Source organism: Coccinella septempunctata, chromosome 4 (assembly GCF_907165205.1).
Source record: "Coccinella septempunctata chromosome 4, icCocSept1.1, whole genome shotgun sequence".
In the NCBI taxonomy this organism is placed as follows: domain Eukaryota; kingdom Metazoa; phylum Arthropoda; class Insecta; order Coleoptera; family Coccinellidae; genus Coccinella; species Coccinella septempunctata.
In genome coordinates this window covers 10,798,106-10,823,249 of record NC_058192.1, presented here as the reverse complement: position 1 = coordinate 10,823,249, position 25,144 = coordinate 10,798,106, and the positions used below count along the sequence as shown (strand labels likewise).

At 36.9% G+C, this 25,144-nt stretch overlaps 1 protein-coding gene across 1 annotated transcript in view; it reads left to right on the top strand.

Annotated features, from left to right (window-relative positions):
• The window catches only part of LOC123310956 (zinc finger protein ush), a 171,994-nt gene that overhangs the window by 47,685 nt on the left and 99,165 nt on the right, over positions 1–25,144 (top strand). The window contains exon 2 of the mRNA XM_044894682.1: positions 16,922–16,978. Within this exon, the coding sequence (XP_044750617.1) occupies positions 16,922–16,978 (57 nt within the window). The remainder of the gene's footprint in view (positions 1–16,921; positions 16,979–25,144) is intronic.

Below are 25,144 nucleotides of genomic sequence, written 5' to 3'. Positions count from 1 at the left end.
TGTTTTTTTTTTATTATTAGAAATAGGGGTGAAATTCACCCTTCCAAGTCCTGCAAATGAAAAAGCTCTTGGAATATCGTTCGTTGTGGATTTATAAATACATACACCAAATTTCAAACCCTTTATTCATTTTTCAGACCTATTTTCGGTTCATTCTGTGGACTCTGAGGAGAGGGGGTGAAATTCACCCTTCCAAGTCCTGCAAATAAAAAAGCTCTTGGAATATCGTTCGTTGAGGGTTTATAAATACATACACCGAATTTCAAACCCTTTATTCATTTTCTAGACCTATTTTCGATTTATTCTGTGGACTCTGAGGAGGGGGGGTGAAATTCACCCTTCCAAGTCCTGCAAATGAAAAAGCTCTTGCAATATCGTTCGTTGAGGGTTAATAAATACATACACCGAATTTCAAACCCTTTATTCATTTTTTAGACCTATTTTCGATTTATTCTGTGGACTCTGAGGAGAGGGGGTGAAATTCACCCTTCCAAGTCCTGCAAATGAAAAAGCTCTTGCAATATCGTTCCTTGAGAGTTTATAAATACATACACCGAATTTCAAACCCTTTATTCATTTTTTAGACCTATTTTCGATTTTATTTCGAATATCTATTTTAAGGCTGGTACTGACACTTCAACATTCTTGGAATAAAAAATCTTTCAAATAGTATTTATCATCTTCTAATGAATAAACACACTGGGTTTGAAAGAATTCATTCATTTCCGAGATCTAATACCGATTTCAGTAAGCACAGTACGCGAAAAAAAAAGTACCCGACGCCACTGGTCAAACGGCCGCTAGATCTGAAGTGGCTGCTGGAAAGTGGCTGCTAAGTTCACACCGGTTCTTTTTATATTCTGAATTTTGCTTGGATTCGTTTCCATCACGATTAAATCGAGTTAATACTTCGTAGAGAAGGTAAAGCGAAAAGGATCTCAATTTTATCAATGTATATTGTGGGAGAATAATCTGAACCTCTCGAAATTTTTATGCTTCACACAGTACATAGAAAAGGAAAGGTGTATTTTTGAATTTATTTACCTCCATTTACACTTGAAAATCAGAACTAGGATGAAACATCTGAAGGATAAGGTTTAGATCGAGGGGTGAACCGGTCGTGAATTGTGGTGTACAAATTGCAGGAATTGTCATGAATTGAATTGAATTGCCAAGAATTGTTGAGAATTGTCATGAATTGCCAGGAATTGTGGTGAATTGTCAAGAATTGTTGTGAATTGCCAAGAATTGTGTGAATTGTCAAGAATTGTTGAGAATTGTCGTGAATTGTGGAGAATGGGCTATTTTTCTAAATTTCAAAATCTAAGAATTTTTATAACTCAAATACATATATGGAAATTTAATTTTTTAAAATTTTAACACATTGCATTCGGTCGGAAATTGTGATTTCAGAAGAGCTCTCTTATAGAACATGGATATGTTCTAAGATATAGAATTCAGAATTTTTTTTTTGTAATATGTGGATATTTCGGTGGATATGGAATTCTATATTTTCTTGATCGGTTTCACTGGTGTCGAATTGACAAAAATTACTAGACTGTAGTAAGGGCATTCTACGTTACACGCTTTTACACAATCGAATGTTTATTAAGTTTCGAAGGGTGTATATCTGAATTTTGAAGCGAATCTCTTACGTGTTGGATAACTAATGGAAATGGGTTTCCATAAATAATTTGAATTCGATTTTGGAGTTTCAGGAAACTTGCCCATCGTCGTAAATTATAATGAATTGTTCTGAACTATTAATTTCCGTGATTTGTTCGAAAATTCTCATGAATTGTCTGGAATTGTTATGAATTGCAATGCATTTTCTAATTGTTGGGCGATTCGCTGTCTTTGCAATTCACAGGTGTCCAACCTGTCCAACTATTAGGAAGCAGAAAGGGAGGTTTGCACATGTATATGGACATGTAGACATGTATATAGTCGCATGCCGGCGCAATAGTGCAAACTCCGAGTTTAATTTCTGTATTCTGTGATTTGAATTAAAGTGATATAAGATTGAGCGGGTAAGAATTATACAACATCTAATTTTTTCATTATTTCTTATTGATACACAATAATTTCCTACGGGTGTGAAGCCAGGTTTCTTTCATCCACAGTTAAAATCTGTCAACGCCGCGCTCTAAGGATAACTGTATTGTTCAGTATACAATTCTTACAGTTCTGAAAAAGATATTAATGCTCGTTTTAGGATTTGAGTTTCTCTTGGAAAAAGAATGAGATATGGTGCAATCGGATATTATTCATACCTTGATTTATACTAATGAAAATCATCAAAGCTCATTGTCAGCCCGTACGGGGGGCCTGAAGGGATTCAAAGTTAAAAATTTCAAATTTTCTCGAGACATATGCATTCTTGAGAATAGAGTAAATTGGTTCGATATAACATTTTACATCATGAACAGTCATCAAAACACATTGTTAACCTGTACAGGGACTATTCACCAACAATATTGGTGAATATTGGTCCCGATCTCTTTGCGTTCAATAGCAGGTACCTGAAACGATTCCTTTGGTTGAAACCGTTTTATTACTCTGTTCGGAATAACCCATTAAAATCATTGTTAAGAACGGGCGTTCTTTCTTCAATGCATATCATATAATTTTGGTTATATCAACCTCATTTTTAACACTTTTATAATTTCTGAGAAGATGTTAATTCGAAATGTCGGTCTATATCGGTATATCGATTGCAATAATGTCAATTATATATTCACAGCTTCTTCCCTCTCAACCTGACAAAGATCATTCGGAGGTTCATCTAAGACTTGGAGACTCGCTTGGAGATGTTTCTCCAAGTCTAAAATAAAAATTATTTGAAACATTTGTCTAATGTTTCAAATAATATATAAATCATATATTTCGCTTATACCATTTGTAATCAATAGAGCTTTAGTAATGTAATAATTAAGGTCCGCGTTGAATGAATTCCTAGATATGTAGGTACACACTAAGGATCACCGAATTGGGCAATTCGGAGAGGGATATATTTTCAGTTGATTAATCAGTGAAGATGAATTAATAATATTAATAATTGTTTTCAGCACTCAAAAAGTAGACTTAGATATTTCAGCACGTGTGTCGAATCTCTTGATGGTTATTCTGTAAGCTCGTTATTATTCCATATAAATTGAACGAACAACTTTCATGAGAACACAATCTTGATTTCAACGCACCATGTTTCTGAAACCTGGTAAGTTGTGTTATTATTTTGTAGTACTTCACATACTTTCATAAAATTCCATAAAATAACTCGACATGTTGATGTATGATTTAAAATTAATAGCTTGCACAGTAACCATTTTTTTTCGACTACTCGATCAATTTGCGTTTGATAGAAGGTACTGATTCAAAAGATTCCACCTAGAAGTATTTCTTCGCTTCATAAAATTTTATAACTCAATTTGGAAAAACCTACAAAAATTGTCGTTACGAACGGGTACGCTCTGTTGTATTCAATATTAGGGTTGCCCATTTCGACCAAAAAGATTTTATGCACAGAATAACTCTAGAGCCATTTGCTGAGGGACTTTAAAAAAATTTACCTGAAAGTATTTTTTCGGATCATACAATTTTATACCTCAATTTTCAAAATTGTCGTTATGGAAGGGAATGCTCTTATCCTATATTAGGTCGTTTTCACAACATTTTATTCAGTTGAATTTCAAAGTTGTTTGAATCAGCCTATATAACTCTGTTGATGAGGGGAGGTTAATAGTACATCGAACAATGAAGTATAGGATATCCATGGATAGAACCAATTTCTGTAAGCTAGCCTTAGTTAGCCTTAACTACTATCTGGCTATATCTATAAGATATATTATTGAGTGGTTTCAGACCTCTCATAGTGTGATGTGAAGAAAATTCCCAAAAAATATATTCAAAAAAAAAAATACATAACTATGAATTGTATTGAATTGTCATGAATTGTATTGAATTGTATTGAATTGTCATGAATTGTATTGAATTGCCATGAATTGTATTGAATTGTCCGTGAATTGCCGTGAATTGCCATGAATTTTCTTGAATTATGTGAATAGTTGAATTGTCTGAATTGTTTTATATGCTATTATAGGAATTGCGTGAATTGTCTGAATTGTGGTGTACAACATTTTCATGACCGGTTCACCCCTCGGTTTAGATAATATCATGCCCTCAGTTTGTGATTACATGCACACTTCTAGCAACTTCATTTTCAATGTTGCTATAAAAATATTTTCATATTGTGTGATTTTAAACGGAAAAATGAGAGGGTCAATATCCTAAACAAAACCCTATGTTTGAGTCAGTCATCACGAGATAAGTTTTTTCCATTGCTTTGCGTTAATTCAGCCAACAAATGATCTAGGGTCATTTGTCATTTTCGGTAATTTTTGGTGAAACGCTTTATTTTGACCACTTATTCGAGAACATAGACATATAGACATGGACTGTGCCTTCCCTTTATATCTATGCATGAAATACGGTCCAAAAAAGTGACAGAGACAAAAGCATGTCGGGCATGCAGTTGTCTTTTTCTAGAATTTTGATTGGTCCACACTCATTTCTATGTGAACAGGTAAATGTCCGACGATCATTTCTCTCTTTTTATAAAAAAGACATTTTCATGCTGCTCAGTCCATGTCTCTATGTCTATGTTCGAGTGTGTATTGATATCTAGTTAGCCTAGACCAGTTCCATGCAAAAAAATATTGCGTTACCATAGCAACGAACAATTACTCATTAGAAGTGTCAGTGTTGAGTTTGAGGTCAGAAAAGTTAACCAGAGTTACGCAATAAATTAAAAGAAAGAAGAGGTCCACCGAAATTATGAAAATCGAAAAATTGGATTATCGAGCCATCATCAAGTACCTGTATTTAAAAGGGTTAAGAAGTAAACAGATTTACGAAGATATGCTTGATACCCTTAGTGATCAATGCCCTTCGTATGCGACCGTGAAAAATTGGACTGCAAGCTTCAAAAGAGGTAAATTTTCCATTGAAGATGATGACCGATTGGGAAGGTTAGTTTCTGTTTCAGTCCCCGAAAATATCGATGCAGTTCATGACATGATTTTAGCAGACCGTCGAATTGGGCTGAAACGGATATCTGAAGCACTGTATATTTCATACGAACGCGTTCATCATATAGTTCACGTCAATTTGGACATGAGAAAAATTGCTGCAAAATGGATCCCCAAATGTTTGAATGTTGACCAAAAGCGTGCAAGGGTAGAAGCATCGCGTTCGATCTGTGCTCGATTTGAAAACTATGTGGACTTCTCAAACCGAATTGTTACTATGGATGAGACTTGGGTACATTCTTACGATCCAGAAACAAAGCAACAATCGATGGAATGGCGATACTCTGGTTCTCCAAGACCTAAGAACTTTCGTGTCCAAAAATCTGCTGGAAAAGTTCTTGCTTCAGTTTTTTTGGGATTGCCATGGAGTAATCATGATTGATTTTTTGGATAAGGGTAGAAAAATATCCGGAGACTACTATTCGACATTACTGACCACTCTACGGGAAAAAATTAAAGAGGAAAGACTCGGAAAGCTATCCAAAGGTGTTTTGTTCTTGCAGGACAACGCCCCTGCACACAAATCTCATGTTGCCATGCAAAAAATCCGTGATTTAGGGTTTGAAATACTCGAACACCCCCCTTATTCACCAGATTCGGCTCCATCCGACTATCATCTCTTTCCTCAACTGAAAAAAAGTTGAAAAATTTTCTTCCGACGAGGAGGTAATAAAAGCTGTGGAGGACTGGTTTGCAGAGCAAGAAGAAACATTTTTTTGAAAGGTCTAGAGACGTTGCAGGTTCGCTGTAATAAATGTATCCAATTAAGAGGAGAATATGTTGAGTGATAAAATATTTTGACATTGAAATTTTGTTCGTCTCTATAGTAGGCTAAGAATTTTTCAACATAACCTCGTACCTTCTGACAAAAAAAAGCCTCACTTTTGTATACACCCTGTATATTTATATAAATTTTTCGCCTTTAAATTCATTATGTAATATACTCCTGAAATTATGTATAGTATTGAATTTCGAAACTCCCCGTATCATATAGAAATATTATACAGTTTGGGGGATACCTGCCCCCATATGTACGCCACTGACCGCACACCTTCTCTATTTCCCAACTCAATTATCGCATCCGCGTACAAGCTGAACGAATATTTCGATCCATCCACATCTTTATGCGACCAGCGTATATCAGGGGGTAGGCGATAAGTAGGCGGCGGCTCTTTGTTTCAACGTTTCGAATGCGGGTCCGCTTCCTGATCAGAGTCGGTTGCGGCTGAAGACATGCCGGCCTTCCGGAAATGAATTTTCGCCAGTTCGTGCCAGGAATTCCCGATCGGCCGGCTCTTGGGGGGTCCGTCTGTTGGCATGCTCCGGGTTCCGAGAGGAATACTTCATCATTGCTGCGGTAGGAGGGAAAGGGGGATGGAGTGAAGGAAAACAGCATCGTTTTGTCACCAATTCGTTTTTGTTGCTTTTCCTTCAGTACAGTTTTCAAAAGTGAGTCCTATTTCGTCAGAAGGAAGAACGCGATGAAACTGTTCTGAATTATTAAAAAAATTGTTGTCACCTGCACTTCAAACGTCCGAAGAGTCTTATCAGGCGTAAGAAGGGTGTGAAAATGCGTCTGTAATGCACTTGAATCAATAACGACTTCAAAAAATCGTTCACAATGTGTTTTTAAATAAACTGTGAGACACTTTTTAGTAATTTATGCGAATTTTATTGTAGGAAATGTAATAATTCTTTACTTGAAATTAGTGAGGGTAGAAATAATAGCCTATTAAGCATCTACAGACGAGCCCAATCTAACAAAGTGGTTTGTAGTGCTTCTGATCTGTCCGTTTTTCATTGAAAAATCCTCCTAAACGTAATTTTCCCTTACATTTTCCATTTATGATGTGAAAATCTAATATAAACTGTAGACATGGATCTCTAATTGGGAAAACCTAATTTTATGCAAGTACACAAGGTGTTTCAAAAAGCCTGCGCAAAAGCCTACCATAGAACCAAACAAAATTTTAGTGTCAAAATATTTTATTAGTCAACATATTCTCCTCTTAGTTGGATAAATTTATTACAGCGAATCTGGAAGGTCTCTAGACCTTTCAAAAGAAATGTTTCTTCTTGCTTTGCAAACCAAACCTCCGCAGCTTTTATTACCTCGTCGTTTGAAGAAAATTTACGACCTTTTAAACTTTTTTTCAGTTGAGGAAAGAGTTGGGGATGGGGCCACATCTGGTGAATAAGGGGGGAGTTCTAGTAATCCAAACCCTAAATCATGCATATTTTGCATGGCAACATGGGATTTGTGTGCAGGGGCGTTGTCCTGCAAAAACAAAATACCTTTGGAGAGCTTTCTGCATCTTTTCTGTTTAATTTTTTTTCGTAGAGTGGTCAGTAATGTCGAATAATAGTCTCCGGTTATTGTTCTACCCTTATCCAAAAATTCAATCATGAGTACCCCATGGCATTCCCAGAAAACTGAAGCAAGAACTTACCCACCAGATTTTTGGACACGAAACTTCTTAGGTCTTGGAGAACCAGAGTGTCGCCATTACCATCGATTGTTGCTTTGTGTCTGGATCGTCGAAATGTACCCAAGTCTCATCCATAGTAACAATTCGGTTTCAGAAGTCCACATCGTTTTCAAATCAAGCACAGACCGAACGCGATGCTTCTACCTTTGCACGCTTTTGGTCTACAGTCAAACATTTGGGGATCTATTTTGCAGCAATTTTTCCCGTGACCAAATTGACGTGAACTATATGATGAACGCGTTCGTATGATATATTCAGTGCTTCAGATATACGTTTTAGCCCAATTCGACGGTCTGATAAAATCATGTCATGAACTGCATCGATATTTCCGGGGACTGACACACAAACTGGCCTTCCCGATCATCATCTTCAATGGAAAATTTACCCCTTTTGAAGCTTGCAGTCCAATTTTTCACGGTCGCTTACGAAGGACATTGATCACCAAGGGTATTAAGCATATCTTCGTGAATCTGCTTACCTCTTAAGCCTTTTAAATACAGGTACTCGATGATGGCTCGATACTCCAATTTTTAGATTTTCACAATTTCGGTGGACATCTTCTTTCTTTTAATTTATTGCGTAACTCTGGTTTACTTTTTTGACCTCAAACTTCACACTGACACTTCTAATGAGTTATTGTTCGTTGCTATGGTAACGCAATATTTTTTTATGCATGGAACTGGTCCAGGCTAACTAGATATCAATACATCCTCGTATTGCCCAACTGTTGACAGATTCTCTCCAAGCACTAGGTATACCCAACGCATATCCGTATGTTGTTTAATTTATAATTACAAGTCCTACGCTTCAGCAAAAAACAGTCTAATTCTATGTAAAAATGAACAGGCAACATAAGTTTCCCTTTCCCCTGGTGGGAGGAAAAATAAATAATTATAAATGGATCGGTGGTCGGTGGGCGCTATCTTGCCCGTCTCTCCATAACATCTCTTCCATCTCTAACTCCGAACAACAATTATTTAACTCCCATATCAGCGTCCATCCCCTCGTGTATGAATGCGAAATTTCCCAGAGTCCAGACGTCCGGATATTGAGATCCGGGAGCGGTGGTAATGAGTTGAACCCACTGGAGTGGATCAGAAATCGACGGCTGGACCCAAGGAAGCGAGGCCGGGGGGTCCGCTGGCTGCTCTTTATCGCGTTTTGCTCGGATTGGCTGATGCGTTGATGTATCCTCGCAGATTTATTAAAATAAATTGAAAGCAGCACGAGGCTGCCGGTTATATTCTATGGAGATAAGTAACCCGATCGCGGGCAGCGTCTCATTTCCTGCCGCCGCGCCCCCATCGACCGGGCGGCGGGACGCCCAGCTCGATCCTGCCGCTATCTAAGCCTGCGACCGGTCCGACATTATTCAGCGATGTGTTTCCCGTAAATCATGCCAGGTCCTGCCACTGTACATATATGTATTCTCCTGCAGATATCGCGTTTTATAACCCCTTTCACAAATCGACAGAAAAAACCTGCAGGAGTTACGGCCAGAGAGAGATATTCGATTAGATGGACGCTAAGAACCTCAGGCTCTGTTGCCCAACTATTACACAGAGTAACATTGAAGTGAGGACGCCCAGTGAGGGTTGGAAAACTTCAACAATTCGCATTTCTTTTAGATTGGTCTGCCATGAAAAAGGGAAACTAATTGGCAGCCTGCTATTTGTTTATTCTCATTTTGAATCGCTCCAAAAGGTGAAGGAAGAATTAACAGATCCGATATTCATCAGGGTGATCTGCTTCTCCGACTCCTTTTTAATCTTAACGTGGATGAGGTAATAGAGAAAGCGCTCAACCTGAGAAGCTACAAAATGGGTCACTACACTCACCGTCACTACCGGTAGATTTGGCTGACGTGGGACCGTCCAGTACTTTGGGACAATTACCCTCCTTGCAGATTTCTTTGTTTCTTACCATTTATGAATGAAGGGACAAACTTATAAGATTGTGCAGCGTCTTTTCGGTTAGTTTAACAATTAATTCCTGTTGAGTTTGCCGTGACCAGAACGTTTGAATTGACAGGAAAAATTGACGAATTCAGGAGTGTAAAAGTGCGTTTTTCTATGGCCCTTATACTTTCTAGTGTCCTGTAGAGTCATTCGGGGCAACTGTGCGCACTTTTGCCTTTCAAGCCATACCCTGTTTCAAATGTTGAAGCTAGGAAAATTAAAACATATTCATAAGATAGAGAATTTTCTAATCTATAGAAAAATAGCAAACAAACAAAAACGTTTTTTTCCGCAAAAAAAAAATTAATACTGAAAATTGAAGTGCGTTCACATGCCCCGTATTGAGGGTAAGTGTGCGCACCCTCACGGGGTAAGTGATCGCAGTGCTCAGTGAACCACACAATCAAAACAAATTACAAAATAATGTCATCAAAATGTTACAATATTAGAGAAATGCTGTTTATTGTCAATACAGAAGCGCCTTTTTACAAGCACTGCATTATTGTTCGTGCCACCATTCCTGGTGAACACAATACTTGATACATTCCCCTGTTGGTGGCTCTTCATATTTTTCTGAACAAATTGGACAATATTGATCGAGTCTTAACCAAGAAAATCAACAATGACATAATTTATTCCTCACTAAACTAATGCCCATATAACGAATCTATGCGCACACTTACCCGCGCACACTTTCCCCAGTAAGCCAAAATTTCAATTGACGTTCTTATAGAGTTGAGCAGCTAAGAGAACATAAAATTTTTTATTATATATTTAGATTAATATGCGCATGATCGAATAAAATATTGTTTAACACTGTCGGACTCGGAACTTGGACCTGGCAGAATTTGCAGGGATGCTAAAAATTAACAAGAAAACTAGTGAATTTGATTGATTGCAAATAAAAAGTTAACGAAACGTCGCACGGCGCACTCCTATGAAAAACTAATTTGGCGATTTTGCGCCCTTGCTTCACCCAAATGAACCCCTCTTTCATACATTGCATAGTCGAGATATACGCACTGCGCACACTTACCCTCTGCGCTCAGTTACCCCGAATGACTCTATATGTATTTCACTTTGTGCATGTGTAATTTTTTTTCTGGATACGTGGGATATTGGGATATTAGATATGTCATGAAACAAGGTTGTTTACAAATCAAACGGCAACATGGTTCTCATTCATTTCTTTTGTTGTTTCATAGGGTGACTTGGGACAATGCCGAATAGATACAAGCGGCGCATTGGCAGCAGGAAATATGCCGATTTTTCCGCAGGATATTATTATTTACGTTATATCCACAAAGATCCATCAAAGAATGAAAGAAATCAAAGTTCCCTTGTTTTGTTTAATTTTTTTACATTTGAGTTGCAATATATTTACTTTAGCTGTAATAGGGGTTCATCATTTGATTTCCTCACCGAATTTCAACTATATAATCACAACTTCTAATTTTTCATAACTATACACCGTCCCATGTCACCTATTTCATTTAAAAGTTGAGAAATCAATAGGATCCCCTTACCAAACTACATTTACCTTTACAACATGAAGGTGAAAATGTCATTTCATTATGAAAATAATATCGAGAATATCGTTTTGTGATATTAAAATACCCAAAACACGCAGGATAACCAGGAATTAAAAAAAAAACTTCGGAAATATCTCCTATCCTTCTCAGGGACCGTGTCAACTATTTGGTTTTATATCTGTCACTTTTTTTTTAAATAACGACAGAAACTATTCGGAACGTTGACCGTATCGAAATGCGTTGGAAGCGCGTGAATCAGATGACTTCGTGGGTGACAGGAATTCATCAAGGTGCTATCTGCTAGAAAACATACACTGTCAACAGGGTGTACAGTGCGTATCTCCAGTTGATTTACGGGAAGCGTGTTACTGATGACTAATGCTTGACCCTGTTGTATCTCGGTACAGAAAACGGCCTTTATTAACTTGTATGAAGTCGGCCATTTGCTGCTTTCAAGAGTTCGAGATTTCATCCTATGAATTATTATATAGACTCGGTAAAAAGTGAAGTAATAAATTCGAATCTTCGGTACTTGCTATTTCGTAGCAAAATGTTAGAACAGGTCAATTAATATTTTAAATTAATCAACTTTTAGTTAGGTTTTTTAAATGCCAACCCTGTTTTTTCCTGATAGTGAATGCAGGTAATCTACACCTTTTCCAATTGTAATTCAGAAAACGTAAAATGTAATTCAGAAAAGACAATTGAATTTCAGAAAATGAAAATTGTAATTCAGAATAGTAAGTTTATATTCAGAAAAGGGAATTTGAATTTCAGAATAAGAACTTTAAATTCAGAAACGGTAATTTGAATTTCAGAATAGTAATATGCATTTCAGAAAGTGTAAATTGGAATTCAGATTTCGTGATTTGAAATTCAGAAAATGGAAATTGTAATTCAGAAATAGGAAATTGTAATTCAGAATGTACTCTACATAGAAATAATAACAATGAGTACAGGTGAGGTATTTCTTGATCGTGAATGAATAATTGATGGAAGCTTATATTGGGATATCCTGGTCTTCAGGAAGAGTATTAATAGTAATATCAAAAGTAACACAATTAACAAAATTAACATAAGATTATAAAGCTAACATAACAAAACTAACAACCAACTGGTAAATCTTCTAAATCTAGCACTGCGTCGTGAAATGTTGTTGTGTGCTGAGCGGCACGAGCACAGTCGCCTCCCATAATTGTGTCTTTACTTCTATCTATAATTTGCTCCAAATATTGCAACCTTTGCTCTTGAACCCCTGGGGCCGTCACCTCAGGGACTCTAAGTCTTGTTTTCACCCCCATTTTCAATTTAGCCCAAATTGATTCGATCGGGTTTAGCATCGGGGAATACGGAGCTAATCTCAACAAATTAGCTTCCGTTGCATTGACAACTTCTTCTAGCCTAGAGTGACAGGGAGCGTTATCACACACAATAACCAAATCTGACAATCGATTGCCCAAGTCTTCCCATGTATTCATAAGTCTTTGAATCCACTCGTTAGCTAGAAGCGCCGTGTAAGATCCTCTTCTATTTTCCATTGCAATCACACCAGCGGCAGAAATAGCACCAATCACATGTATATTCGGACCTCTTGCTGCCGGGAGCTGTTGAATTGCACGAGTACCGGCTTTGGAACGCCCTCGAGATCTTCGGCAAAATAAATTGAAATTTGTCTCGTCTATCCAAACGATTTGTTTTCCTTGACGGATGAAATTGTTAAGGGACCTTACATAATCGGCACGTTTCAATTTATTTTCTTCGGTGTTCATAGTAGCTGGTGCTGTATGAACCTTTTTTAATGTGAATATTCTTCCTTCCAAATAGTTTGTTATCGTTGTGCTCGATATTGATTTTCCAAACTCTGCTAACACCTTGGCTTTTAACTGTTTAATAGTTAGGTCGCAAGTTTCCTCAACCCATGAGATCATTATATCTATTTGTTCACTGTTCAAAATTTTTGGTTTTTTCCCACCCTTTCCAAACATACTGTCCCTTCCTGATCTTACCCACTGATAGGCAGTTTTGTATTTCACACCCAAAGTTTCTAATAAAGACACCCAATCGTCCCCTTTATTTGCGCATGCTGTTATACGCTGCCTGTCTTGACTTGTGTTTTTTTTATATATGGTCCTGGTAACTTCTATTTTTTCCACAAATACAGTTCTGCAAATAGGACAAGTCTGATCCCTCAAAGGCTCCGCACATTTGTCATGTAAAAGATGGCTGCATGGCAATAATTTAACTACTTTGTTTCTACTCATGGATATTCTGCATATTGCACAATTATCTTTCAATTCCATTTTTGATTTTTTTCTCGATAATGACTTAAGTTTCATGAGAAGTTTGATGACATATTGTCATACATATCACTTGATACTTTTCTGAATTACATATTACATTTTCTGAAATTGAATTGATGTTTTCTGAAATACAATTTTCGTTTTCTGAATTACAATATGCTATTTCTGAATTTCAATTCACTATTCTGAATTACAACTTTGTTTTTCTGAATTTCAACTTCCTAATCTGAAATTCAATTTCTATATTCTGAAATTAAATTAACTATTCTGAAATTCAATTTCTCTTTTCTGAATTAAATGTTGCTAATCTGAAATACATGTTTGCTTTTCTGAAATTGAACTTTGATTTTCTGAATTACAACTGGAAAAGGTGTAGACCTTTCAGAAAAAGTTGTTTCTTTAGTACCCAAAGGTACCATTAGTTTGGTAGATACACTGTGGATAAATTTTTCGATGAACATGGAAGTCGATTTTGTTCGATCGTTACTTTTTTGCAACAAATGAACCTTGCGGAGAGAAAATTGAATTTAATTGAAAAAAGTGTTCTTTAACAATTCTGAAAACGAAAGTTTTTCAACTGATCCAGAAAATATAGATTTTGATATTTGAAAGATGAAGCTCAATATTCTGAGGACTGTTCTGATAATCTTGAAATTGTATATGCTATGTCGAAGAGTTATTGGATGACAACGAGACCACAAAATTTCTTTAAAATCGGAATGCTCATTCTCAAGTTATAGACATCGAAAATTAGGTCCGAAAGCCATAAATCTCCCAGTACCTATCTCCGAAACTAATAGTCTTTGGCACAAAAGAAGCAACTTTTCTGGAAGGCCTAGATGAGCTGCATTCACCACTAGCCCATGGCCCACCACTCGTGAAACACTCTGTATAATTTACCATCGAAATTTCAGGCTCAACATCTTCTGTAAACTGGAGGTAGGTAGGCTCTCCTTGGTAGGGAGCAATGAGCAAAAAAACTGTCTTCAAAACACATCGCGTCGCGTCCGTGGTCGTAACAAGCACCAATTCAGCGTGTGATGCGAGGGAAGAACGTAGTGGAACATGCGATGGACCGATAACAACGCTTAAAAGGTATCGGGACAAGAAGACCATGACGCTGCTCCGCAGGAGCGATGCCGACAGAATTTCAATTTAAAATCAATCCAAACAAAAAGACGACCGCTGTGATTCAATCATGATTGCCTTTTACCAATTACCAAACGATGTTATGATACGACAGTTTGTTCGTCAGTTTTTTCCACGGGACTTTGTTTGAGTACGTTTACTCGCTAGCTCCGTTTTTATCTGCTAGGTTCATCGGTAGATGAATGGAGGCATCGGGGAACTTCTCACTTAGGCTCTTTCGCGTCACCTTCAAGACGAACGAGGCCAAGGAGTATTTCCAGAGGAATCAAGACACATTTATACTTGTTCGAAACGCCAGACTTCAACATGATAGAAAATATGATATTGGGTATAAGCTGTCTCGTTTTTTACGTTATCAAAAAAATTTCCTTGCTTTCCTACCATTTGTAAATAGGTCCTGTGAGCAATCCAGTAAGAAGGTGTAGCAGCATATCATTTCTAAGGGCCTTCTTAGATCTCGAAAGGTTGAAGTTCCCAAGGAACGTTACTGGACCTCATTCTTCAACAACATCTCCTTTTCTATTGGGGCAAATTTTTTGTTATGGTAGTAGCAGAAAACTGTAAACCTAGCATCAGAAATGCTTGCATCTTCTAAAAGTTACTGTGCACCTTTAGATATCAATGCTTGAATAATAATCAGTTTGTAAATTTTTGAATGGAATAGAAACAGTTACGAAGAAATTAGTTTTAAACTATTTCTCGTGAAAATATATGTAATTGTAAACTTAAGTTCTTGGGAATTCTCTTAATTCTCAGGGAAATATAAAAAAATCTAAAGAATAGTTCTGGTGGGCAGTTAAATGCATTAAAAGATTATTGTCTCTCTTTATCGTTTTGGCCAATCTTTGGGAAATTACGAGGATGTATTGATATCCAGTTAGCCAAGACCAGTTCCATGCATAAAAAAAATATTGCGTTACTATAGCAACGAACAATAACTCACTAGAAGTGTCAGTGTGAAGTTTGAGGTCAAAAAAGTAAACCAGAGTTACGCAATAAATTGAAAGAAAGAAGATGTCCACCGAAATTGTGAAAATCGAAAAATTGGAGTATCGAGCCATCATCAAGTACCTGTATTTAAAAAGGTTAAGAGGTGAGCAGATTTACGAAGATATGCTTAATACCCTTGGTGATCAATGTCCTTCGTATGAGACCGTGAAAAATTGGACTACAAGCTTCAACAGGGGTAAATTTTCCATTGAAGATGATGACCGATCGGGAAAGCCAGTTTCTGTGTCAGTCTCCGAAAATATCGATGCAGTTCATGACATGATTTTATCAGACCTTCGAATTGGGCTGAAACGGATATCTTAAGCACTGAATATTTCATACGAACGCGTTCATCATATAGTTCACGTCAATTTGGACATGAGAAAAATTGCTGCAAAATGGATACCCAAATGTTTGAATGTTGACCAAAAGCGTGCAATGGCATCGCGTTCGATCTGTGCTCGATTTGAAAACGATGTAGACTTCTTAAACCGAATTGTTACTATGGATGAGACTTCCTACGATCTAGAAATAAAGCAACAATCGATGGAATGGCGACAGTTTGGTTCTCCAAGACCTAAGAAGTTTTGTGTCCATAAATTTGCTGGAAAAGTCCTTGCTTTAGTTTTTTGGGATTGCCATGGAGTAATCGTAGTTGATTTTTTGGATGAGGGTAGAACAATAACCGGAGATTACTATTCGACATTACTGACCACTCTACGGAAAAAAAAATAAGAGAGAAAAGACTCGGAAAGCTATCCAAAGGTGTTTTGTTTTTGCAGGCAACGCCCCTGCACACAAATCTTATGTTGCCGTGCAAAAAATTCGTAAGTTAGGGTTTGAATTACTATAATATCCCCCTTATTCACCATATTTGGCTCCATTCGACTATCATCTCTTTCCTCAACTGAAAGAAAGTTTGAAAGGTCGTAAATTTTCTTCCAACGAGGAGGATATAAAAGCTGTGGAAGTCTGGTTTGCAGAGCAAGAAGATACTTTTTTTTTAAAGGTCTAGAGACGTTGCAGGTTCGATGGAATAAATGTATCCAATTAAGAGGGGAATATGATGAGCAATAAAATATTTTGACATTGAAATTTTGTTTGGTTCTATAGTAGGCTAAGAATTTTTCAATATATCCTCGTATCATTTCCTCCTTCTTAGAATTGAATTTATCAGTCGATATATACCTACACACTGAGAATTTTCTGTAAAAATTTCGGACTATTTTAACAGAGTACAAAGCTACAAACTGTATGTTCCTTTTCAAGTCACCTCCATTCGCTAGTGAATCTAAAATAATCCGACTGAAAAGTTTTTTCAGACAAAAAGGGAAATATACATGCGTCACTTTACTCCAGTTCCTGTGTCCCTTTATGTTGTGCGATGTAATGTGAACAAAACTGTTTTCATTTCAGATGAAACTCTGGAGAAACTACCTTTGGATTACTGCAACGAAGGCGAGAATAAAAAAGGTAAGTGTAAACAGAGATATCCATAAATTGTTCGCTATAGCGTATCCGGACACGATAGGCTAGTAGAAGAAAAGAATGAGATTTTGCGAGGAAGATAACCTTTAATCAAACACGAGATAAAATCTCCCTTGTGGATATATTTAAAAATGCTAATGACGTCGAGCAAGATCTTATCTCCCCAAGGTCGGTCTTAATTGCATGTTTAATTCAACAGAAATGATATGAAAAAATGTAGTTGGGAAAAAAATCGACGTGGGGAAATTTCATTCGCGCCTTCTTATTGTGCTGGATCGATGGAATGCGATCGTTTTGTGGATTTGGAACTTCGGAAGGACCAGGAAATTTCACTTCTTTTTCTCCGAATCCATCAAGAGAACTTTATTGCATGTTTGTGTGAGATGAGTGTGAGCTTAGGATTTCGCTACCACAATATCAGTAGACTATGGAATTTTAAACGTTGATATTGTGAGCTTTCGTGATTCAGTTCTGAATTTTTCTCAAAAAGTTTCATTGGCGCTAAAGTTTATAATGCCGACGTTATAAAATGAATTCATACAAACTGTTGCTAATATTGAAATCTGCTTTGTCTATGAAGGGAAGTAAGGAGGGTAAAGAAACTACAAAACACAGAGATACTCCATTTTCACTAAAGTTTAGAAGCGTATAATCGACATACATTTTTTTCCTCTCATCTTGAGAGTTATCGACCGATCAAGCACCGCTGTTCCACCCTGTATATTCCGTCTGATTTAGCGACGGTGACCCACGAGAAAATATCACGAATAAAATTACTAACATCGTGTAGATCCCATGAAAAATGCTTTTCAGGGAATTTCCCGTCATGCACAATAATAATAAATATTACCTACTCCGAATCGGAGGGAATTTCATTTCACAATAATTATTTTCACACGGAGATAATTTACATATGAATTTTATGAGATCGATCCTGAAATGATGGATAATTGCAAGTGCTAATTGGCAGAACGTTGCGTTACTCCAGAAAACCAATTAGTTGCGTTGATCAATAGATATTCGCACGATGAATAACTAAAGATACCACGATTCTATCTTGGTCTTTCTTAGATAGTAGAATACGCAAACTGACGATGATATACTTGGTGAAAAACACATAGAAAATGAGGAATAAGAGATGATTGTATGGGAATTATTGCATATAGCTACAAGTTTGATTCAATTCGAATCCAATTTTGAAATAAAATTGATTGGAATCGCAGACCTTCCATCAATTAATTTCCCGACTCACAATACCTGGTGAAACATTGGTGAAGCATCGATATTGCTCCCATTTATTCAATTATTGTCAATTCGAATCGGACTTATGCAGTTATGCCGAGAGTTATGCATTACAACGAAAAAAACAGATCTCATAACAAGTAGATATTTCATGGTTTTTTATTTTACCATCTGCAGCCTACTTTTAATCAATTTCTGAAGGCAGAAGCCTAATGAAATTAAAAAAAGAATGAGGTAGAAACAACTTAAAACATTTCAGTTTGTTCTAAAAGAACACAGGTATAACAGATATTCCAGAAAACCCAACGAAACCATGAAAAAAGAGAAGTTCATATGTGATCCCTATAAATTATTAAGGAGTGTAAATTGCAGCTCAAATCATGCTTTTCAGTGCAACATTTGGTAGTTATATACTTCCAAAGCAATCGTCTATTCACTTCATTTTCAAATTGATCTAGGAGAGTAGATTCCAACTTGCAAAACGAGCAGGGATCAGCAATAGCCAGATTTGCCATTAAATGTGGGCAGTGGGCTCAAATAGAATTTATTCTAGATAATCTACGTCATCCTTTCCCTTCATGAAATGTCATATAGATAAGTCTCAAAAACTATCGAATGCTGGTACCCCTACCATGGCTTTTTCTTTCACGACACGGAATAAGTTATAACCTGATCATTCCTCACAAGTTCACGAATTGCAGAGTTTGTAAGCTGGCGGTCTATTTCATCTTCACATCAAAAATCACGAAGATATAAAATCATATACTCGTAAAGAAAATTAGAAGCACCCAAAATTAGGCACAGAAATTCAGTCAAATGAATTTTTCCAATAACCTCAGAAAGTTTGGATTCATGTGTAATCCCACTCCATGAAAGAAATCTTTATTGGATATCGTCCTAGTAACTTCTCCTGAAAAAGTGCATTTCCATACATATTACTATACAGGGTGTCTACTTTTGAAGTGGCCAGCCTTCAAAGGGAGTTCATACCAGTGATTTGCAACAAAAAATGACATATAACACATGGTCGAAATGTTGACGGTTACTTTTCAATTTAACATTTCTTGATTTCACGAAATATTTCAAGTTTTTTCATAAACTCAATCATTTGCATATCCATGAATGAACAACATATCGCTACATTTGGAATTTTTGGACTTTTTCGTTGTTATCTTGTTAGCCATGATATTATGGCAGAGGATAAGCAGCTAGCACAAAAGTTGATATCTCATTCGAAAGTACACTAAATGAGGTATTTTTTACTGAAAAGAAATCATGTGCATAATCATTAATGTTTCATCGATAAAACCATTGGAAAAATAGGACTAATTTGATTCACCTCAGACTCGTGATAAGCAATAAAGACTTTTTTCTGCACATAGACTCTCTTATCTCGTAGCAAATTTATTGTCCTTCCCGAATATGTGGTCAAATTTGACGAGGCTGCAAAGAAAACTGAATAATGATTGAGTTTATGAAAAAACTCAACAAGAAATGTTAAATTGAAGAATAACCGTCAACATTTCGACCATGTATTATATGACATTTTTTGTTGCAAATCACTCGTCTGATCTCCCCTTGAAGTTTGGCCACTTTAAAAGTAGACACCCCCCTGTATACAGGGTGGGTCTTTGATTCGTCCAAACATTTTAACACTAGATTCATTAGGTCAAAAGAAACACTTTGTTTCTTTACTATTTTTTCCGTATCGGCTCGGTTTGAAAGATACAGGCTGTTGAAAAATCATAAGAAAAATGTTACGTTTTTATCGAATGAAAAGAATTTCGGAATATAGTCTTTCATTTATGTGATGAATCTTTTTCTGAAGGTAATTTTGTTTCTCCAGGGTTGGCACTGCTCATTATAAAAACTTAAAATGGCTATATCTTCATATTAGGGCAGAATCGGAAAAAAGAAGAAAGAAAAAAGTGTTGTCATCAAGAATCTACTCTTGAATTATTTGTACCAGTCAAAGGCTCACCCTGCATGGGTTATTGTCCTCAAAGTTTAAAGGAGGCAGAAGTGACATTCAAGACATGATTCCATTACCAATAATATTAAATGGCACCTTTCTCAGGTCAATCGTCGTAATGATATTTATGAGATCTCATTCAGTTTCGTTCATTGAATATTTATCGGGTATGTTGAATAATCCAACACCTTCTAGTTGTGGATCCTGCTTATGAAATAGGCATGGTGAACTTTCAGAAGAAACTCGATCTCAGCCAGGCTGTTATCTAGCGGCATCATTTTTCGCAATATAAAATATCCCATATCGTGACCGAGGCAGTGTCACCGCGGTATATGTACGTACGATCGCTCCAACGAGATGAAATAGCAGCTATTTAAATGTTCTATTGCGTACCAACAGCGAGTACAAGAATTTATCATTCAGCGCTTCTTTGGTTTTCAGTATCATATTGTTGATCCAAAGATCGGGAATTCTATTAATAAGCAATAGCATTGTCGACCATATGCGTGACATTGTATGGATATTACCTACAACGGAGGGTAAGATTGATAACTGGCGATAACATTCTTTACATTATGTGGAAAGGTGCACAAATATACGAGCGGCTTTTTGATATCGAATTTTGCGCATTACATTTCATTTATCTGCTGCGTGGCATCTTCATCTGGATATGTTCGATTCAGGGTCAAGAATGTGAAATATGCTGCTTTTTTATGCATAAATTCCGAGATTTTGAATTGGGAAAGTAGCAGGTCAAATGCCGGGTCAATACTGAAAATGCTTATCGTTACAGTGATATTGGAGGCAGTATCAGGATTAATTCCTTGCATTGGAACCCTTTTCTTAGTTGCCATATAAAAATCGACAGTTTCAAGAGGTGGAGCTCATTTTGTACTACATTCTTTTTCAGTTCGATAGTCCCAGATCAAGTTGGGATTTTCAACAAGAGATATAGAGGCTGGAGTACCCCAAGGGTCAGTACTTGGGCCACTTCTGTACAACATATGCATTCACGATATTCCGAAGAATCCAAGAACCATGCTCACGTTATATGCTGACGACAAAGGCATAGCAACTCGACACCGCAACGCAGAAGTAATAGAACCATAGAACGAGTTCTACAAGAAACGATTGACGAAAAGAATGACTGGTGCCTAAAGTGGAAAATCAAGCTCAATGGACAAAAGAGCCAAGCAATATTATATATAGAAGAGAAGACTGCGACCCACAACGAATCTAGAAGTTGACGACGAAGAAATCAACTGTAAAAATGAAGCCAAATATTTAGGAATAACGTTTGACAAAGGACTTACTTGGAAAAGTCATATCATACAAGCAATCGACAAAACGAAAGCAGCGATGAATAGACTCTACCCTCTGATAGGAAGAAGAAGCCACATGTCGAAAGAGACAAAATTAAAGATAATCAAAGCCGTTGCTAGGCCACAACTGACTTATGGATCAGTTGCCTGGGGTTTCGCGGCAAAGAGCCACATCAAAAGAATTCAGGCCTCTGAAAACAAACTGCTACGATGTGCAATAGATGCACCATGGTTTGTCAGGAATAGACAGATTTATAGGGACCTAAAATGGGAAACCATAACGGAATTCATGAACAGAAAATCAGAAAAATTATTCGAAACAGCGAAAAACCATCCGAATCAAGAACTCAGGAGACTAGTGGATTACGACGGACCAGAGGAAGATGAATGAGAATGCGAATTCACCGAAGGAGACCAAGAGGTCAATTAAGAAGAGATTAAAATAAGAACATAAACTTATTGAAAAATCCAATAAAGTGTTATCCAATAGAGGATAAACACATAAATCCCAGCACGATAGTGTGCGAGAAGAAAACGGTTTATAGGCAAATGCCCGTAACCAGTATTCCAGAAGCAGTTAAGGGTTTTAAGTGAGTCTCGAGCTCAGGAGAGTGAGAATCCCCTCACTTGTTCCCCCTCAAGAGAGGGTGGTTCGTCTGCTACACCAAAAAAAAAAGTTGGGATTTCAATGGTCGATTCGACAAAGTATGAGATCAATTTCTCAAAAACAGTTGGATAAATTCGAGTCAAATCCTGAAATCTAGCATAATTTTTGTATTGAAATACAATTTGAGAATTTCATTTCAAAGAGATTTCCCTTGTCGATTCGATAAAATATGAGATCAGTTTCTTGAAGCTGTTCATCAATCCCAACCAAATCTACAAAACGCGTGAAGTTTTCAAGTTGAGTTGCATGAATCCAACTCCAAAAGTTGGTGCATAGAATGATCGATAGATCCAGTAACCGGTAGATACAAAATCGGTTATTGGATCTAACGATTTTGTACCTACCGATTATTCTGCCTACCAATTTTTGGATCCACCATGGTTCTTCTTCTTCAAAGTTTTACTTGCTACTGTTTTTTTTTTTTTTTTGTATCTGTAGTGTGATCAGTGGTTATTAATTCAATCATCTCATTCGACTCCAGACAAGTGTCGAATTTTTTTCGACAAAGCCTGTCCCACCCTTTGTAGTCGGAATGCCTCTGTTTCAAACTCATGACCCCGCTCTGCCGAATTCGATAAATTTTCTATCGAACCGCGTTTATCTGTAGCCGTGGCGGCTGTGCGATCTGAAAATAAATACATACGGCTCTATAAATCGCGATCTGCGCCTTATCACACCAAGTGCAGCTATGGTATCGGCATTATAACGTCCATCACTCTGTGTGTTTGAATGCAATGGGTATCTAATCTAATCATGCATCCAGAGCTGAACTAGTTGTCGGCATGTCTGTGTCTGTCTGGAATAGGGACCAACATTCATTAGCCGTGATTGGAAATTGTATTGACACAAGTCTATCGGTAGGAAGACAGGCGACCATGAAGACAGACTATTGAAAAAACATTCAAGGGGATTTTACGTCATACCATTTTCACAGTGGGTATATCCACAGACTGTTAGGTCAAGGATGTAGGTTGACAAAAAACTAAGTCTTTACTTGTTTCTGCAATGATTGGCCATGTTTCCTCTCTGGTGATTAGACGTACTGCTGTCATCAGTGTCATCGGTGGGCTGAACGTATCTTCCTTTTAGTCCAAGTTTGAATCAACACACTTCCCTGTCTTCTCAGCACAAATTAAGAGATTTATTCATCACACTTGATGTCATCACCCCCATTAAGCTAGCAGAACCACTTTCGAATTTTGGATTTTTTTTGCTGCCATAATTTTAGGCTAATTTATTACCCCAATTAAAAATTTGTTGCTCCCCAATTTTTGGAGAAATTGGGGGTTCTACTAGCTTAACGTTAAGCTAGCTTAGGCTCATTTAAGGCTGTCATTTGAACCTACCTTAAATCTCATCGATCAGCTGATGAAGTTGATAGTGCTCGAAAATTTTAAATCAGTGTTACATTTTCGTAGGTAATTTATTTTTATCTCGAAAAACATCTAACCTTATTCAAATATGAATGTGTAATTATAGGGTACAGAATGTATGTTCCGGTGTTTATGTAGATAGTAGAAATTAGAGATTTCTGATAAGGACGGCACAATATTCAATGAGGAGAGAACCTAGTTCTGTCATATAGAATATGACTTTTTGTAATTGGTTTCTATGTAATTTTCATATCTGCAGTTAACCTCTATCTCAATTTCCCGAGTGATTAGTTGACTTATCCTCATGAACCATGGACCTGTTTCTCAAGTTCACAAGTGCTAATGAAAATACGAAAAATTCATAAAGTATCACCTAGATATTTTGTGATTAGGTAATTGCTTTTGTTTTCATTCTGTAAAGTGACATGAAATTGAATTTTCGTGGCAGATACTTGATGAAAATATATAGGGATTGAAATTTTTAGTTTTTACCTCTACACTTGCGTTGCTATCACAATAACTTCCACCAGCCTCCCAGATTTTTCTGAAAACTAGATGAAATTTTGTACCTACTTACTTTTCCTACGAATACAGATTCGAATGTTGATTATTGAAAATAACGATTAAGAAAATGTAAAAATGAAGAAGTATATTTTCACGAATAAATAAACATGAAATCGACAAAGGCAACCCTTCAGAAACTATTGTTGATGTGGACGTTTTCAATTAAAGACATTTTTCAATTTGTGACCCGAATATAAAATGCGGAAGAAAGAGCTCCTGTTGAGTTATGGAAGAAAAGTGCAGGCGACCATACATGGAGCGATAACACCTCCAATGAAGTGTAAAGTAGTTTCTCTATCTTTCTGCAACGGTACACAAATGGAAGTTGTGAGCAAGTTCCGATTTTGGAACGAATCAAGATAAGCGAAGCGTGGACCATCATTATACCAATCATTGTCTGCATATCAAGCAATTCGAGCGAAAATTCCTCCTTGGGTACCCATCTCGGCCTACCTTGATTCTTTTGTCTGCAGATCGCGAATTTGAATTCACGGTCCTTCCGATTATTCATCTGGGAAAAATGGGGGAGGGGGAGAAGGCAAATTTTCAAGGGAATTCCAGAAAATTGAGCTTTGTCATTGGGTTTCGTTCTCTTTGATGCAATATGTTCCATGGTAGGTACATTTATGATTTCGTATTGTTCCAGAATGGAATAAAATTTTTGCGTTAGACATCCATGTGTTCAGATTTTATTTTCAAATTGACCAAGACTACGTCTGTGGATCTTTGCGCACAAATTATTTTTTTTTCTCGAAAGAGCTGAAGAGTTGAATAAATGGAATTTTGTGGGCATATTCTCCCAATACGAAGGCTACAAACAGTGGCGGTTCCAGGAGTGATTTTGGAGGGAGCATAATTTTATATTCGAAATTCTGTAAGGTGTTTGTTGATATGAAATACAGGGTGTCCCAATACTAGTGAATTAAACGTCACACCACGATAGAGTAGATCAAATGCTATCGGATGACACCAACATTAGTTGAGCGAAAATGTACCGTTTCTGAAAAAACG